The 17,191-nt window shown below is 41.5% G+C and overlaps 1 protein-coding gene across 13 annotated transcripts in view; it reads right to left on the bottom strand.

Moving 5' to 3' along the window:
- The window catches only part of gab1 (GRB2-associated binding protein 1), a 51,736-nt gene that overhangs the window by 18,075 nt on the left and 16,470 nt on the right, over positions 1–17,191 (bottom strand). Inside the window, exon 1 of one of the 13 annotated variants that reach the window (XM_034086319.2) lies at positions 3,194–3,412. The exons of the other annotated variants lie outside the window; for them this stretch is intronic. Within the exon in view, the coding sequence (XP_033942210.1) occupies positions 3,194–3,229 (36 nt within the window). The 5' untranslated portion in view covers positions 3,230–3,412. Of the gene's footprint in view, positions 1–3,193; positions 3,413–17,191 lie in introns of those variants that run through there. 13 annotated transcript variants of the gene reach the window in all.

The raw sequence follows: 17,191 nt of genomic DNA, 5'->3' as shown, positions 1-17,191 counted from the left end.
ACAATTCTGAAAGAGAGTAATGTTGACCCTACACTGACACCGTTCTGTGTCTGGATTGTGTTTACAACCTCAGGGTGTTTGAAGTTATATTTAGATTCCAGCAGGCATTCATTTAAATGCAGACTCGAGGAGGTCATGAACTCTGATGTTGCTGAGTCATGGCAGTTAGTTTTGATTTAGGGCTCAAAATAAGCACTCGCAAAATACAAGCAAAACTTGTCAAGGCAACTGCTAAAAATGTTTGTAGCATAAAAGAGTCATCCAAAATCTATGTATTCCCTGGGGGGGGTGTGTGGACACTTTGTACATGTTCCACCCACCAAATAGTTTAGTACTAGAAAGAAGATGGAAGATGGAAACGAGGAATTGAATGCCAGAAACTTTCCCAGTGCCGTTTAAAATGCGAGTTTGAAATGTTCAGTGCGACAACAAGCACCACTGAGATCAGACGGATCAGGACGCATACCAGCAGAGTGTGAGGAATGCAAACTAAGCTTTGGTGTTGTTGTTTTGGGGAACGATTTTGGCCGTATTAACAATGCTGTGGGTGTGGGACTTTTTTTCATCCCTTGGCTGTTTTCCATCCACAGGGTGTCCTTTGTTAGCGGGCCAAGCCCCTCACCGAGACAGCATGATGAGCATCAGACCTTTCACTCCACACACAGGACGAAGAAAACAAGAAGAACGAAAAGCCCCTGCATTGCAAACTGCAGGACATACAGGCATCACATGGACAAAAACACCCAACGAAAACACCCTCCACTGACATATCGCACACACACACGTGCAACACATGTTTCACACACTGTAGTTCAAGAGCACTGCATTATATAATCACAAACACGCCCACATAGTACACACGAGCCTTAAACCTATTAAACCTGCAACCTTTGAGGCACTTAAATACCAAGTTTAACTGTAAAACAACACTCAAGTGTCTGTGTTGTGCTGGTGGGACAAAGACGGAGGGTGCGTGGGAGGGGGGGACCTCTCTCTCCTGCACATGACAAAGCAATCTTGGGTCAAGTTACCCTGCGGGGAACAGAAGGACCGACGGCTTAGGTTACAGCGAGGCCAGGCCCGCCCAGCGCGAGTGTGTTGACAACTGGGTAAGTTACACATGCTGAAGGCCGAGGCAAGTGAGACCTGTTTACAAAACGGGTTAACAGCCATGGAGCAGGACCGCCTTTTCACATCCATGAGAAAACAACAGGTAACTTACAGCTAAAAGGTAAAAACTAAACAGAGTAGAGAATCCTATTAAAGAAAAGCATGTACAGGTGTTGGATCAAACCTCAGTCACAGGAAACAAGTATTGGTGTGCATTAAAATACTTTTTGAATACTTAAGATATTGCATAGTCTGCTCTTTAAGATGCACTTGCAAAAAGACAGGAGGCTGCAGTGTCTGCACAATTGAAAAACCAAAAACCTTTATAAACAGCACTTGATAACACTGATAGAGGATAATACAATCGTGAGAATCCCTCTGAATGTAATATATCATAAAGGAAATCAAGTGTGTAAATCACATAAGGAAGACATTATCATAGAGAGGACTGCCAAGAGAAAGTTAATGTAGTAAGCAAAAGGAACACAACAAATAACATATCAAATGAACTGCCTAAATTGTAACATTTGTGTTGCACAATATATATGTTGCTCTTACTATTGTGTTATTGGTTGCAACTATATTTTGTAGGTTATCTTTTTCTGTTATATGTTTGTATTTTGTGAAGGTCCCTTTGTTCAGTGCATTACAAATAAAGTTCAATATATGTCTTTGAAAACATACAAGTATAAAAGGGCCCACGATGAGTCGAGCAAGAAAATATCTTAAACGGGATTACAAAAAATAGTTCAACAACTGTTTACTAGGGCATCCAAGACTAAATGCATTCACGTCAGAATATTTGACAATAAGTTATAATAATGCAACATGTAAACACACAGAAATATAATTCCCCAGGTGACAGGAAGCTAGATGTGGATCACAGTTGAAGACATGGGTCTGCAATTCAAAGAGCATCAGACCAGAAGAGAATTAGCTCTCTGCTTCTGCTCTGCCACATTAGCATGGTTACAGCATGACAGGCTGTGTGGCCGTGTGAGCATCTCTCCTCCATCTGTGGGCTTTCACACAGCTTCCCTCGTGCACCATTGCACCGTTTTGTACCACTCAATTAGCACCGGATATGTGCAAAGAAATAAAAACCGTATATAATGATTCGCACATGAAACCACTACCGAGAGTAACACAAACACAATGCCTAACATCACTGATGATCTGACCACACAGCGACATGCATAACAAAAGCTTCCCTCACCTGATGCAAGTGATTTTTCATTGACATGCGTAAAGATACTTAATACGTTTATATGCACACAAGACGTCAGGAGAGTGGGATAAATCAGGTTAAGGCAGGAAGTCAGAGAACACATTTACATGCAGGGCAATAATAAGGTTTCTGTAAAATCCCCATTTACGTGCAGCTGGTCAGTAATTAGATTTCTTTTCTACCTCCCACCATATTTTAAAACCAATGTGGGTAGATTGAAAGTGTATCGGTGATATGCGCTGCAGCCTGAAGTGATGCTTTGCTTTTTTTGTAACAGCATGTGGACTGACAGCGCAGTGGGAGGACAAGCACTTTAAGTGAGACAAGTTAACACGGTTTTTTTTCTCCAAATGTGCAAATATGTCGTGAAAACCTACAGCTCAAATGATATACAGACTCATTTAGTTTGGCATTAGTTTCCCTTGCATTTGAACTTTGGAATAATGTAAGTGGTATGGAAGGATGCATTCCTACGTATTACTTGGTATCTCTCTGAGTTGCTTTACCTATAAGTAGTTGAAAACTTTGTGGCTAAGACATTTGACTTGAGCATAAAACATGTTTTTCATCATTAAGTAAACCTAACCCAGCATCAGTGAGAAAACAAATAGTCCACTGCTCTATTTCCCCCCAAAACTGTGTTATTTAGCTATAAACAGAAACTTATGGCAACAGAGTCATTTGACATTTGAAATAATCTAATAATAAGTCTGCACATCTCTTCATGTTTTGGCATTACACTGAATATCAACATGACAGAACCAGAGTACTTTGAACCCAGAGCTTCATAACACATGCTGCCACGGTGTTGCCGGATGACCTTTGCCAAATACTGAGTTGTCCACCAGTACATACCTCCTGTAAAGACTCATGGGGAACATGATGGGGCATCTAGTCCTGCTTTTTGTTTTGTATATTCCATTGTTAAATCCCAGCTGCTCCGAGTCACATTGCAGTACTTAATGACTGCCGGAAACACATACATCCATTTTAGTCGAAGTCTGAAGCGTTCGGCTCATTCATCATTCACAGACCCCACTTCAGTTTGTAGTCGAGTGATCACTGCCCGGCGTTGGGAATGGGACGGCATGGGACGATACTGGACTGGGGTTGGTGGGGGCTTCCCTAGCATGGCAGCTGTCTCCGCCAACCCCTCGCTATCCCCCTCCCCCTGTCTCAAAGCATCCTCTGATAGGGTGAGACACAGGAAGACACCCTCTATTCGCCCACCCAGGGCCTACAGCCTACGGGGGGCCAGACAGAGGGGGCATTGAGGGTCTGAGTAAGAAGATGACAGGGAAGGAAGGGTGGGAGGGTTGAGGGTAGATGCCAACTGAGTGGAGTCACGCTGCCGTCAGAGGCCTCCTGACCCGACATCACTGGAGCGTGACGGAGGCAGAGGTGGAGGACATAAGTAGGTGAAGTGCATGAGGAGGGACAAGTTATGCAAAAATGGACACTATTGTTGTTTAAGAGAGGAAACAATGGAAAATACAGAAAGGTAAAGAAGACTAGCTGCATCTACAGGAGATAGAAACAATAGAAGAACCACACACTGTGAGGTGGTGAGGACATTGTACTTTAGTTGTCTTTAGCTCTGTCTGAAGGTCGTGGTCAGAAGGACACTTGGGGAGATTTAAACTCTACTCAAGTAGATGAGTACAAAAAAAATGACACTGTCAGGAGTACTGGGCAAGTATACAAGTCTCAACTCCAGAAAACATTGCAAATCTGGCAAAGGGCCAAATCTGCTTTCTCATCACTAATTTCAACACAATCCAAGGAAAGGAAAAAGTACCGTCATAATGTTTCTTAAAGGTCACCTATCATGCTATTTTTGGCAATAGCATGGGTCTCAGATATATACAAATATATAAAAAACATGTCTATGAAGTGTTTTGCTCAAAATAACAAACAGATCACCCATTCTAGCCATGCTTCATTCTATTTCACTTCCTGTTTCAAAAGTGCTGATTCTGGGTATAAAGCTTTAAAAAATAAAAAATAAATAAATAAAAAAGGAGGGGGCGGAGCTCATGCGGGACCCGCAGCTACTGTCTAAACTAAATACTGCCGTGATGAAACGCCATATCATGGATTAGCAAGGATTATTTCTGAAACAGTATGGAGCTCAAAGGCTTTCTCTCTTGCCGGTTATACCACAAGGTGAGTTCCTTTTTATTTCCTGCTTCTTCACACACATGCTCTCCAGTACAGGTTAGCTCTGAGTGTTAGCGATGCTAATGTAAACACCGACCATATTACGTAGAAAACAGTCGGGCATTGTTTCTGATAGCAACGTTTCTGATAGTGCTGTGGGTCCACATTTCCAATATTGCATCATATCGGACGCAAATCTGGATCAGCTCCGTTGTACCCCCGTTTTTAGAGATTTGGGTACGGAGGAAAAGAGAGAGGGTTTTATTTTCTGACGCTGCGTGAGTTCCCTGACACACCGGGGACACATATTGATGTATAAAAGACATCAAAAAGTGCATTTAGCATGATAGGTCCCCTTTAAATTAATAGTTCAACACCTTCGGAAATAGGCATATTAACCTTTTTTGAAAAAAGTCTGTTGATATCAATCAGCAAGAAAGACAGGTTCAGTGAATATTTGAGGTGAAATAAGTGTTGAACACTTTGTATACCGATGCATGAAAAGACACATTATCCCCAATGGCACCTGTATATTCTTAAGACAAATCTACAGAAGAAAAAAAACTGGTTTGCAACATTGCACTGCTTTTCGTTTAGCAAGAGATGAAAAATGAAATGTTCCAAAGCATTCTAATTATAGACTTTGAAGATGGCCTACTCTGTACCCTGCTATGCCAAAATTCATACTAGGAGAAGTAGTGAAATGAAGGAGACGATATGGCATCACTGCATGTTGATTAACATGGTAAGACTCCGAAATGTAGTCAGATTTGAACAAAAAGACGGAGGAAATGAGCTCTATGTTTTAGCCTGCAGCTGATAAGTGTGTAGCCGAATCAGTCTCCTATTACAAGAGTATGATCTAATCTATTTGTCTGTATTTTCTAAACTAGTTGCTGGTGAACCATCCTGCCAACACCACTCAAGCCCCACAAAGTTTAGTTTTACTGCACTTAAAAGGCTAATTGTACCTCATGGTTTGGATAGATGAATGCAGCCCTAATAGGCCTTTAAGTGCACTAATTGCTGAGAACGTACTGTCATCACAAAACTGCATACATAACTCATTCTCCTTACCTCTAATGTTACTGAGATAGGCCTGTGAGGGACATTGCACAGTACTGGACGCAAAATTATAGATCCTACTATGGGGAACGCATGACATATCATGTATTTGTCTTTGCTATGTGTATAATTGCCATGTTCTTAAATGTTTTATGTGAGGGACTGCGGATGGAAATTAGCTCCAAGCTAAAAATCCGGCATATTACTATTTGCATTTTCTTATTTTAAAGGTAGGGTAGGTAAGAATGGAGAAACCAGCTCCAGTGCGCTAGAATTTGAAAGTACACAACCGGAAAAATTCTGCCTCTTCCTTCAGACTTCCTCACAGAGCCCCTCCTCCAACACATACGAACGCACACATGACCAATGAGGGCACGAGATAAGTTTGTGCACAGATGGAAGGCTGACAGGCAGGTAGGCCATCCAGCTACTTTAGCCGGGCCGGCTCAGATGATTGGTCGTGCTTTTTACAGCGCTACGGCTTCCACAGGTGACATGTTTTTATGTATGTATTGTTAAAGCATTTAATGTATTCATTGCTATCGGGATGTTAAGAGCATTCCACGTGTTTCTGAAATAAATTACATACCCCACCTTTAAGTGTTCATCAATGTGCATTGTCCCTGCTAAATAAACGATTAAATGAAATGACTCGCTAAACTCTGCCTCTGATTGGCCAGTTATTCGTTGCCTGCCCCTCAATAACGTTTCTCCAGTGAGAAAATCCATCACTTCAAAGCTGAAAGACTTGTCAACAACTGATTCGCTGGAATTTATGATTTTTAAAATATTAAATATATGGGTATTCAAATAAATAGATATCCTTAGTATAAAAACACTTAAAACAAAACTCTAAGATACCAGACAAAGTGTTTGTTATCAGAAATATGTTTAAGAAGTTAAAGTAAAAGTCATTGTGCAGTAAAATGCTCCCTGACTAGTTTATAATATTATATATATATATATATATATATATATATGATGTCTCTTAATTCAGGTGGAGTAGTTTAATGGATCATATCTGTGTCTAACGGAGTGTTGTCGGACAATATGTGATGAGTGACAACTGGTTTGTAAGTGTCAGTGAGGGTTAATGCTGGCACATTAAATGCAATTGACCAAAGACAATAATAGCGCTCTAAAAAGGACACTTAATAGATTACCCACACTTTATCTTAAGCGTTGTACTGTCTAAAGTCAAACCTATGTAATCTATGACATGACAGGTTGAAATGTATGCTGCATGTTCACTCAATCAAGACATGTGCAAAGACAACATGTAAACAAACCTCTACTTCTCTTTAAAAACAGAAGTTTGGCAATTACAGGTAACACCTGCAACAGCTGTCAGATTCGAATGCAGATGTATTCCTCAAAAGCATACGGCCAACCGGATGAGCATGGCGAAGTAAAGAACACAGCAGATGAAGGAGCTCAAAGGCTAATATCTTTCACTATGATGGAAAGATAAATGGTCTGTGTACCGATACACAATTAAGACATCTACAAATAATTGTGCTGTCAGAATTGCATTCATGTTTTTGGAATCAACCCAAAATACTCCTCTTCAGTCTACATATTAGGGCTGCTCAATTAATCGTATTTTAATCGCAATTACGATTTTGGCTTGCAACGATTATGAAAAATATTAGACATAACACAAGGATTCTTATCTAGGTGAATAAGCAGTCTCTTTTGAACACATAGCTGGAGTGAAGTGGAGGATTTATTTTGATATTGTTCTGGGATATGTGTATTTTCTTCCTGCAAACACTAACAGGGGAAGTCAGAAACTAAAAACTAACCTGACTCCATTGGAATCAGCCACACAAAAATAAAACTTTTTTATTTATTTATCTCTACATTTAACGTTCTCCAATTAATTGTTAGGGAAATATCTCCTGAACTTCTCCACTCCATCTATCAAGACCCGAGCAGTTGTGTAGAAGTCCAAGGCGAGGCACGGGGCGGCGCATATCGGTCACAGTAATCCCTAGCCATATGAACTGTGACCCTCGGAGATAGAGGACAGAGGTGGAGAAGCACAACGTGTCAACTCCTTTAGGATAGTTCGAGGGAACGGAGTAGGAAGTAAGAAGTAAGAAACAGAGGTGGAGGGGCACCGCGTGTCAACGTGAATGCACTCTCCTAGAATAGGTTGAGAAACGTGTTAGCATTAGCTTATCTAACAGACTCCGGGTGCAAAGTTAGCACTTAGCAGCAAGCGAGTGGCCGGGCCATCTGTCCCATCTGAGTGGGCTGAGGGTAAATGACCTGAGCCCCAGCTGCACTGACTCATCCCGACTAGGACAGCTTCTCTGTTTGTTCCTCAAGAAAAACACAGAGCAAAGGAAAGAGCGAGAGAGAGACTGGGCGCAGGGTGAAAACAAGGAGGAGAGAGGGTCAAGATGTTGATGATAACTAAACAAATTAGTATGTGGTATTGTCTGATCTGCCAGAAATCGAACCCAGATTACATTTCGTGGTCCCATAAGACCCAGGCGACCCTTAAGAGTCTGTTGGTATGAAATGAAAGAGAAATCTCTCTTGCACTGGCTTTACGCTCAGTGTCTTCTTCAAAGCAGGAAATTAAACACATAGCAGAAACCAGTGCGTCAGGGTTTATCTATGTACTCTTCACGGCACTCTCATTAGATGGAGGAAGGAAGCTCAGAGCAGATGAGAAAAATGTAAATGAAGCAGCAGGTGCCGTGATCTGACTCAGTTCGTGTGGAAATAATGCACATCAAATGTATTACTTCACGCCATATTGGAGAGCATGTTTACCTGGTTTGTTTTGTTGCGATAGCTTCAGCCGACATTGTTCAATCGGCTTCAGTTGCAAACATTAAATGGGGTCATGTAACTGAACAAATGGTTCTTCAATATGTATAAAGACTTTGAAACGGGTATACTCAGCTTGTGTAGGACTTTTTACCCTGAAGCCTCATCTCTCCACGTGTGCTGTCAAATGCTCTCGGTCTCATCTTTAAGTTTCGGGTCAAACCAAGGAATTACGTCCAGAATTCATGTGAGATTTTAGAGCAAATACCCGAGTGTGAAATAGTTGCATTCATGACGCTGCAATCTGACACACATGCAGTAAACAAATACGCAATCTTGTAGACCGCAGTGCTTCCCTAAGCCTCACTATCAGGCCTGTAGGACTGTGCTGAACAAAGGCTGTTCTAAGAGAGGAGTGTCAAGAGCGTCAGAGGTTTTGGCGCTCGCGGCCTTGGTGACGAGGTCTGCAGAAGGAGAAGGAGAGACAAGAGCTCCTCTATGCTTAATGCCGCAACTTGTATAAATCGGTCTTTGTTAGCTAGACATGACTGGGATTCTTGCTAAACAGCTATTTTTACATCCTTGAGCACCAGAGAGGGCAGTTAACGCACAAGTGAGAGTGCGTCGCCTTTGGCTAAGTGAGGCTGTGCGGCCATCGTCATCATCCCTCTGCTTGATGGAAGCCGAGGGGACTTCCATGAAAGACGGGCATGCCTGAGGTCCAGCATCCAGTGGATCATGTCAGCCAACTCCACCACCAGCTTCTCATGTCAAAGTAAACACTCTTGATGGAGTCTTGTAAGACAAACCCAATGCACCACTTGAACGGACATGAGCATCCAAAGCAGGTGGGGTAGGGCAATACTCTGTACCATGAATAATGTAAGAACACCTTAGAAACGCTGATCCATGTGCACAAAAACAAAAATGACTTTGTCTATATGTTTATCTGTGACTTGATCCTAAAGTAGCTGCACATAGTGGTAGGCCTTCTTTACAGGAAGAAACATGTCTATAATGGATATTTGTGTTTACATTAATTCATGAAGAATTGTGGTTTGTTTGGAAAGTTCAGATTAACTAACCCTTAGGCCCTTTAAGTCATTCAGTAGCACTGGCTATTTCAAAAAACAATGTCTGCTTTAAAAAAAATGGTGCTACAAAATCAAAAATGTAATTATAATTCATAACTCAGGCTCAATACAAGCTTTGGTGAACTAATCAGCGCTGTGGCCTGACCCCAAGGCATTGTTGCTATGGGATCTTTCCTACCTGTGTGCAGGAACATGTTTAATACAGAGATGTAAACACTGCAGGGGAAAGTTTTCCAGTTATCTTGCAGAGCCTTAAACAGTAACTGTCACCAGCAACACTGAGCTCACCTAAAAGCTCAATAGGATCAAATACACTACTCATTATTCCCACAAATGTTGACAGATTATACACAACCATTTTTAAGAGCTTATTGGAAAACAGTGACCCTACCTTTCAGGCTGTATATCCATAGGAGCGTATTTTCTGTGTGATTGGGAGTGCTGTGTGTTGTTGTTTGCGCCTTCTGACTTATCATGTGCTGCAGACAGTGTGTGTGAGGGTCTGTAGCTTGTGACCTCTCCCTCCTCTGACTTCCTGTTCTATGTAATCAGGTTGCCCCAGACCCTCCTAACTGCCACTTCTAAATAAGAGGGGGTGGGACTAAGGGGAGACTAGAGGGTGTGCGTTGAGTTTACCAAAAATTAGGTAGGAGTGCACCTCCACACATTTGTCGCGTTCACACCAAAAAGAGAACTTTTACCCCCATATTTAGTGCCTGCTAGAGAGGTGGTACGAAAAAGTACGAAAAAAGTACCAATTTCGATTGGCTGGGCGAATTGCAAACCACGCCCCGTAAAACTCTGAAAAGTTTTGTGAAGCCGCCATTGTATTTGCTGGCATTAGCATTATTAGCATTAGCCCCGCGCACCAACGGAGAGAGACTAACTTATGGCAACACAAAAGAAAACATGGGAGCGGTGGAGATGAGGAGGTGTCGGCGTTCTGGCGGTTTACTCGGAAAGCTTCAGTTGAAGCTGCTGGGAGTCCCAGCAGCTTCAACTGAAGCCACTCCCCAACTCCGGGGACTTCCGGCCGGGGACTTCCGGTGGCAGTATACGCCGTGAAGTGGTTTGCGGCCTGCCAGTAAACCCAAAGCAGAAGAAGACGAAGTGACGTCAGCGGCTCATTTGCGTAATCTTCCCTCAGGGAAAAGTACTGCAGTGTGAACGCGATTGGTACTTAGTGCCCTGGGGTTCTAAGTGCCGGAGCACTGAGTACGGCAAAGTATTTAGTGGAATCGTTCATTTGACCCAAAAAGTTTTTTAGCCAACCATATGTATTCTGTAATTGCAAAACTGCAGACAAGCTGTGACCCTGCCTTGCACAGAGCAACATGACACATCCACGCAGGTTTAAATACATTACACACAAAGTGAAAAAGAAGTCTGGACAGCATATGATATGCGCTAACCTTATCACTGTGATTATTATTATAGCAATTCAAACATCAAGCGATTACCTGTACCGTCCAACTATCTTTAACATCCTCCTGACAGACATTGATTAGAACTATCTGTCTCTGTGCCATACTGACATCCTGTTTCGAGAGGAAATGCACAACATAAAGGTAGTAAAGACAGTGTTTTATGGGAGCTGTACAGCCTGTCTCGTCTCACAGTGCATGTCTTAATGGTTATAGCAATGCAGACCTGTTCCCAGATTACAGCAGTGCAGTATTCCTAATCTTCATATCCATTGCTGCCTTCAGCTCCTATCTTCCTAGTGTTGCATCTAAAGGCTCCATCCTCTTCCCTGGATCTGAGCTTTCCTCTGCTTCCTGAAGGTTATTACGATTCCATTTCCTTATTATTGCACTCTCAATAAAAGAGGTCCGAGATGCCACAGTATGGACAGCTTCCTCTACATGCCTGCCTCACAAAAGCTATCCACAAGCAGCTCACTGACCCCAGTCCTTTCTGCTAATGCTGCAAAGATAGTTGGTGACTGGAGATCTTTTAAGTCAGGAGATAAGAAGGGCTTACAGAGTGTGGGACAGCTCTCACCCAGATTTCCTTACACTATTGAGGAACTCATTTGCAAAGAAGTCATCTGCTTTGTAGTCTTTTTTGCGTGCAGGTTTGATGGTAGCTATTTTCACATTTCAGTGACAATGATGTGCTTTTCATCGTGTCGTTCTGTCAAAACAAATACACACTCTTCAGCACAAAGACAAGTGACGTGGTTGGCTAGCCCTAAGGCAGCAAAGTCATGCTTCAGAGACTGCACCTTCCTGCAAAAACAGAAAGACTTTCAACCCTTACTTTGGCAATCCTACACTCTCAACAACAGAGATGTAAATGGACAATCATTTCAACACATGGGGCCAGCAGGCTATAGTCACATTAATCCTGTGTGGTTATAATGAATCCAAGAGACAGATATTGATTGTCCAAATAAACCATTTAGTAGAAAAAATAAAGTATTTTTTCATAAGGGGATTGAGCTGAAAGACAGCAAAGGAAATACACAAAGCATAATAGAAATAAGCCAATGATAGGACCACCCAGGCAAACATAACCGCAACACTTGCTTAGGTGTGAGTGTTTTCCAAATGAACCCCTATATTTCCATCCAACAAACACCCACTGCAAAAACTCTCAACTGGTTCTGGTCTTATCAATTATCCTCCGTGTCCACAGCATAGCGCTGCTCCCATGTGAGAGTCAACCTCTTCATTTCTATTCTCTCCAAGAGAAAACAAGAACAAATCTTTGTTTAACAAAAACATCACATCCTTGCTTTGTGTGCAGTCGCCCAATCTTCCCACACAGGTCAGACGCACAACAGTGAAAATCTCAATTCTTCCAGAAGAACCAAAGCTCAAGATCCAGAAATCCTGTAAAAACAAAAAAACCGTCTGATATTCATAAGACTGCGTATGACTAACAATGCATTTACACTTCTGTCAGTGTTGTAGTTTACGTTTCGCATATTTAAATCCCAAAATAGATTATCAGCTGCATGATGAGAAACCACAAACACTTGTGCAACTAAGGATTAACTAAAAGGGTTTAAGGCAGGAATAGTTTCTCGTAAATGTTATACTTCCTCATTGTGTGGCTGCTGACGGTGCAGCAAGTGTAAAGCTGGGAAATTCCAGTCCAAACATTTGTAATGGTTTTGTGCGATTGGAACATCTACTTGAGATAGCAGTACTTATCAGCAATATTTGATAACAGTGTTAAGAGGTTAAACTTATATCTTAAAGGTCCCCTATTATACTGTTTTTCATCAATCTACTATAGCTCTCAGTTATATACAAAACATGTCTCTGAAGTGTTTGGCTGAAATACCAAACAGATCATTGCAGCATTACCCATAAACCCCTCTGTTTCAGCCCTGTTTCAAAAGTGCTGATTCTCTTTAGAAAACAAGGAGCCCCTCCCCACGCCCCTCCGAGATATTTGGTTAAAAAGAACACAATGGTGCTCTAGGAGGAGATTCAGGTGATAAGGGGGGGGGGGGGGGTACCTTGGTTGGTGATTGGCTAATGGTTACAGAAGCCAAAAAAATCGTTATGACATCATAAAGTGGCCACATTCTGATCAGCTCATTTTCAGACAGGTTTTTATAGAAATGGATCAGGACAAAAAGAGAGAGAATCTTTGTTCCTGAAACTTTCAGAGTCTCTTTCCACAGAGGGGACACGTGGTGATGTAGAAGAGACATGAAGAAGTGGATTTTGCATAATAGGTCCCCTTTAACATCAACTCGTCGTAATTATCAATGGGGTCAATGGCATTTTAGTGCATTTAAGGATTTTAATCTAATGATTTTCAAAAACAAATGTTGTTTTCTTGCTGATCAAGGTGCAACAACAAGATTCAATGTGAGACTTTATATGAAACAATCATATATAACATTGTTCTTTAAATATTCCACAACCAGATAATACGTGAATGGTGTTCCTTACAGACAATGGTGCATGTGATGCAGCACCAGCCTCTGGTCGAGTTCCAAAAAACAGAGCAGTTGTTTTGTGCAGCTGGGCATATACTATGGAGGCAACACTTGTGCATTCCTTCTTAGCTAGAAATAAACTGGCGAACTGACATCTGCTGTGTAATGTAAAGACAGTGTACACGTGGGCCTGCTTGTTCTGTGCGATAGAAATAGCCCGGTTAATGCCCAGGTCTGTTAATCTGCTTCAAGTCAGAAAGTAAAAGCAATGTTTCCAAACAACAACTTAAGCAGCTGTGTCCACACAAAGAGCTCCGCCAGAGAGTGAAGTATACATCAGCGGGCTAGCATCGTTTCGGCATCAACCATATATTGATCCATAAGAAGCGTCTATGATCAAAACAAGCCAGTTCTCTCCCTTTCATTGTCAACACAATCCCTTGCACTCTCCCTCATTTTGCCATCCCACGGTCATTCCTCTTTCATGTGCAGCTGTGAAATTCTCACCCAGCTAGGCGCCATCTGACCCCAGCTCCAACAATCTACGGTAACCGTCCAAAGAACACAGACCTTGGTAGTCATACTGCTATCTTTGCAAACAGCGCACACAAAGACCAACATCCTCATGAAAGACGGTCTGAAAGGCAAACAGGTGTTCGAAGTTAATGCTCTTTCACAGGTGACCTAATAACAAGACAATGTCACACACTATTTTCCATCCAAATCTAACATTCCTGCTGCGACCACAAGCCTCGTCCCCCCTGTCCTTATGTCTACTACACAGAGGCACATTCTCAAATCATTTACCAAGGTTTCAACTTGTATCAAACTTTTACACAAAACTTTGACAAGAGAATTCACATATAGGAAAAAGAGATGCTTACCAAAGTTTCTCCACAGCAGCTTTTATATTCTCTGAGGTATTGTCATCCACCAATACTATGGTCCTTTGTACCTATTGCACAGAGCTCTGGACCACATTACCACGGTTACTCCATACCTTGGACAGGCAAATGTGTTGTTGCATTCGTAGCTGTACTAACTCTTACCCGTAGGGCGGGGACAGGAACTCTCAGTCAAGTAATCATTCAGTATGATTCATTAAAGTATCCACGGTGCGAGGGAGGGAGAGACCAAGTGGGAGAGACAGTGAAAGGGAGAAGGTGGGGAAGATGTAGCAGATGAGAGAAGGAGGTAGAAAGGAAGGATAGATCGGTAGCTCTGCACTGTGGCCGAGTGCGGTCAGTCTGGTTTGTTTTCAGAAAATGGGGATGATTCAATCAATTTCCTTCGAACCACATCTGCCACCTCCAATAGCAGTACGCTCCCTGAAGAGTCTGCAACCCCCCGGCCCCACGACACAGACAGTTTAGGCTCAGGCTTAAACCGTGCTCACGGGGTAAAGCATTAACTCACAGGGAGCGGGTTTAAACATTAACCTCACATCATGTATGACTGAGGGAGCACAGAAGCCTCAGTAGTTACGTATAATGTAGGAAACTGTTCAGCGAAAACAGCCTTTTCATCAAAACTAAAGCAACTACCTCTTACTGTGGTTTCCAGGAAACATTGGGCTTTGTGAAATGCAGAAATGGAGAGGAAAAACACACACAAGGCAAAATAACATCCCTTTGTGGAAGTTTCCACTTTGTTGGCGCTTTTTATCTTCCTGGTCGTCTGGTCCCAACACACACTCTTTGCAGAAAGATTTCCTGTTTTGCCTCCTTTTGTCACTGTGGTTGTGTTTTGGGGTCGGTCGGGATCTAACTTTAGAACTTGTTCTAAATAACATTTACCTAATGCTGCAAAAATAAATGTCTCACAAGCTGTCTAGAAAACAGTGGACTGGATTCAGACGCCAAACTGTTGACTGATCGGGGGCCTCGTCTGCATCGCAGTTCAAAACAGTCCCTTTTGTGCTTTGAGTGTAGAAAGCAGAGAAGAAATCACATTTCCACTGGGAACACTCAATGACCAAAGTTGATGAGAAGAAGAAGTGTGTTACAAAATGATTGCCCTGTGTTGGAGGAAGCAGGACATGTGATTGGTGAGTTAAAGACGGATCCTTGTTTTGTTTGAAACCATACTTATCAACTTGTAAGCAACTATATAAACGGTATACATGGAGCAGCACTACTCCACCTCAACTAAAACAACAGTTAAACTTGACCTTGTCGGTAGCCATTACCCTGCATCAAACCTTTTTGAAAGAAACAGAGGGAACTAGTTCAACGAGTTCTGGCACCAGCCTACCAACAATTGTGTTTTTTGGAAAGAAGAAGATACAACTGAAAGGGTCACTGGTAATGGGACACTGTTTTGCATCTGCTTCTCCTGTGTACTATGATTCAAAAGAATATATATATTGGGACTGCTTGATTATGGCCAAAATCATAATCTTGATTATTTGGGTAAATAATTGATATCACGATTATTAAAAACAATTATCCATTTACTTTGAAAACATCCATTTATTGAAAAAAAAAAATGTGAACAATATGTTTTTAACAGTTGATTACCCTGAACTTTAAGTATAACTCAACTGGAAAAAAAGAATAATAAAAAATAAAATAAATAATAGTTTTATTTCGATTATGTTGTATAATCGTTGCAAGCCAAAATCTTAATTGCGATTAAAATACGATTAATTGAGCAACCCTAATATATATATATATCACAGTTTAAAATAAAGTGTCTCCTATGTGATACCTGCTTTTTATAATCATTTGTCAGCAACCAACAGGCATTGGTGATAAAAACGTCTTCTTATGTAATATTGTATATAATGTAATGATATAAGTACAACAGAGTTAGCTAATTATGTAGCACTCAACTGGCTGCATAATGGCGGTAGACAAGCTGGTAAATGCACTTTATTACAGGGGTATCTCCTCTTGCACTCCATGTAGCTCTTGTATCTTCTCTTGCACTTTACATGTCGTAGCTGCTATATTGTATTACAATGTCATAAATACTTGTGTGTGCTGCTCTTGCTCTTCTGCACTTTTTGCATATCATGTATTTTGTTTTTGCTGTTTGTAAAATGTAAACTTCTTAAATGTTTTATGGAAATGAGCTCAAAGCTAAATGTGGCACTGTTACGCTTGACACATTTGAATGTTTTAAGTGTTCATTACTGAGCATTGTCCCTGCCAAATAAACGATTAAATACCAAATAAATAGAATGTCTTTACAAGATAATAATATTCTCCACACCGTCAGGCGCAGGAACGTAACAATAAGCAATCAAATATACGGCACTACAACACTTCAGTGAGCCCGGCGCTAAGCGTAAAAACAAGTGACAGCTGACTGCAGAACATGGCTTGAAGAGAAGACAAAGTAATTATGCTTACCGAGTGAACTTTGCTCGTTCTCTTAGATTGCTGTTGCTGTATTTAAATGCAAAACTGCAAACATAGTTCGAGCTGTCACTCGCTGAAATTGGCACTCGTGATGGCTATTGCTTTGCTGAGGCATCTTTAAAGGATTTGATAGCTAATCACATTTTAACACTTAAGATCATCCCTGCATGTGAACATACTGTTACACTGAATCAAAGTGGAGCCATCCATGCTCTTGACAAATCAAACAACACAACCATCAAGGTCACAGGTTATGCAAGAGTCATCAATTTTACACCCACTTCCTGTCTTCCATAGTTTTGGGGTGCCATCGCCCCAAACCAAAGTCTCCAAACTAACTGATGTTGTAGAAGAATTGTTTGTTAGTCAGCTATAGCCTAACCTTCAGGTGAAAGATGCTACTATGCTGACAACAACAATATTGGAATTGAAAGAAAGAAAACAATTTGAAATGATTATCTCAGCGATTATCCAAATGCAAAGC

The sequence above is a fragment of the Pseudochaenichthys georgianus genome, chromosome 1 (assembly GCF_902827115.2).
Source record: "Pseudochaenichthys georgianus chromosome 1, fPseGeo1.2, whole genome shotgun sequence".
NCBI classification, from domain to species: domain Eukaryota; kingdom Metazoa; phylum Chordata; class Actinopteri; order Perciformes; family Channichthyidae; genus Pseudochaenichthys; species Pseudochaenichthys georgianus.
The sequence above is the reverse complement of the archived record's forward strand: the minus strand, read 5'-3'. Positions and strand labels throughout refer to the sequence as shown.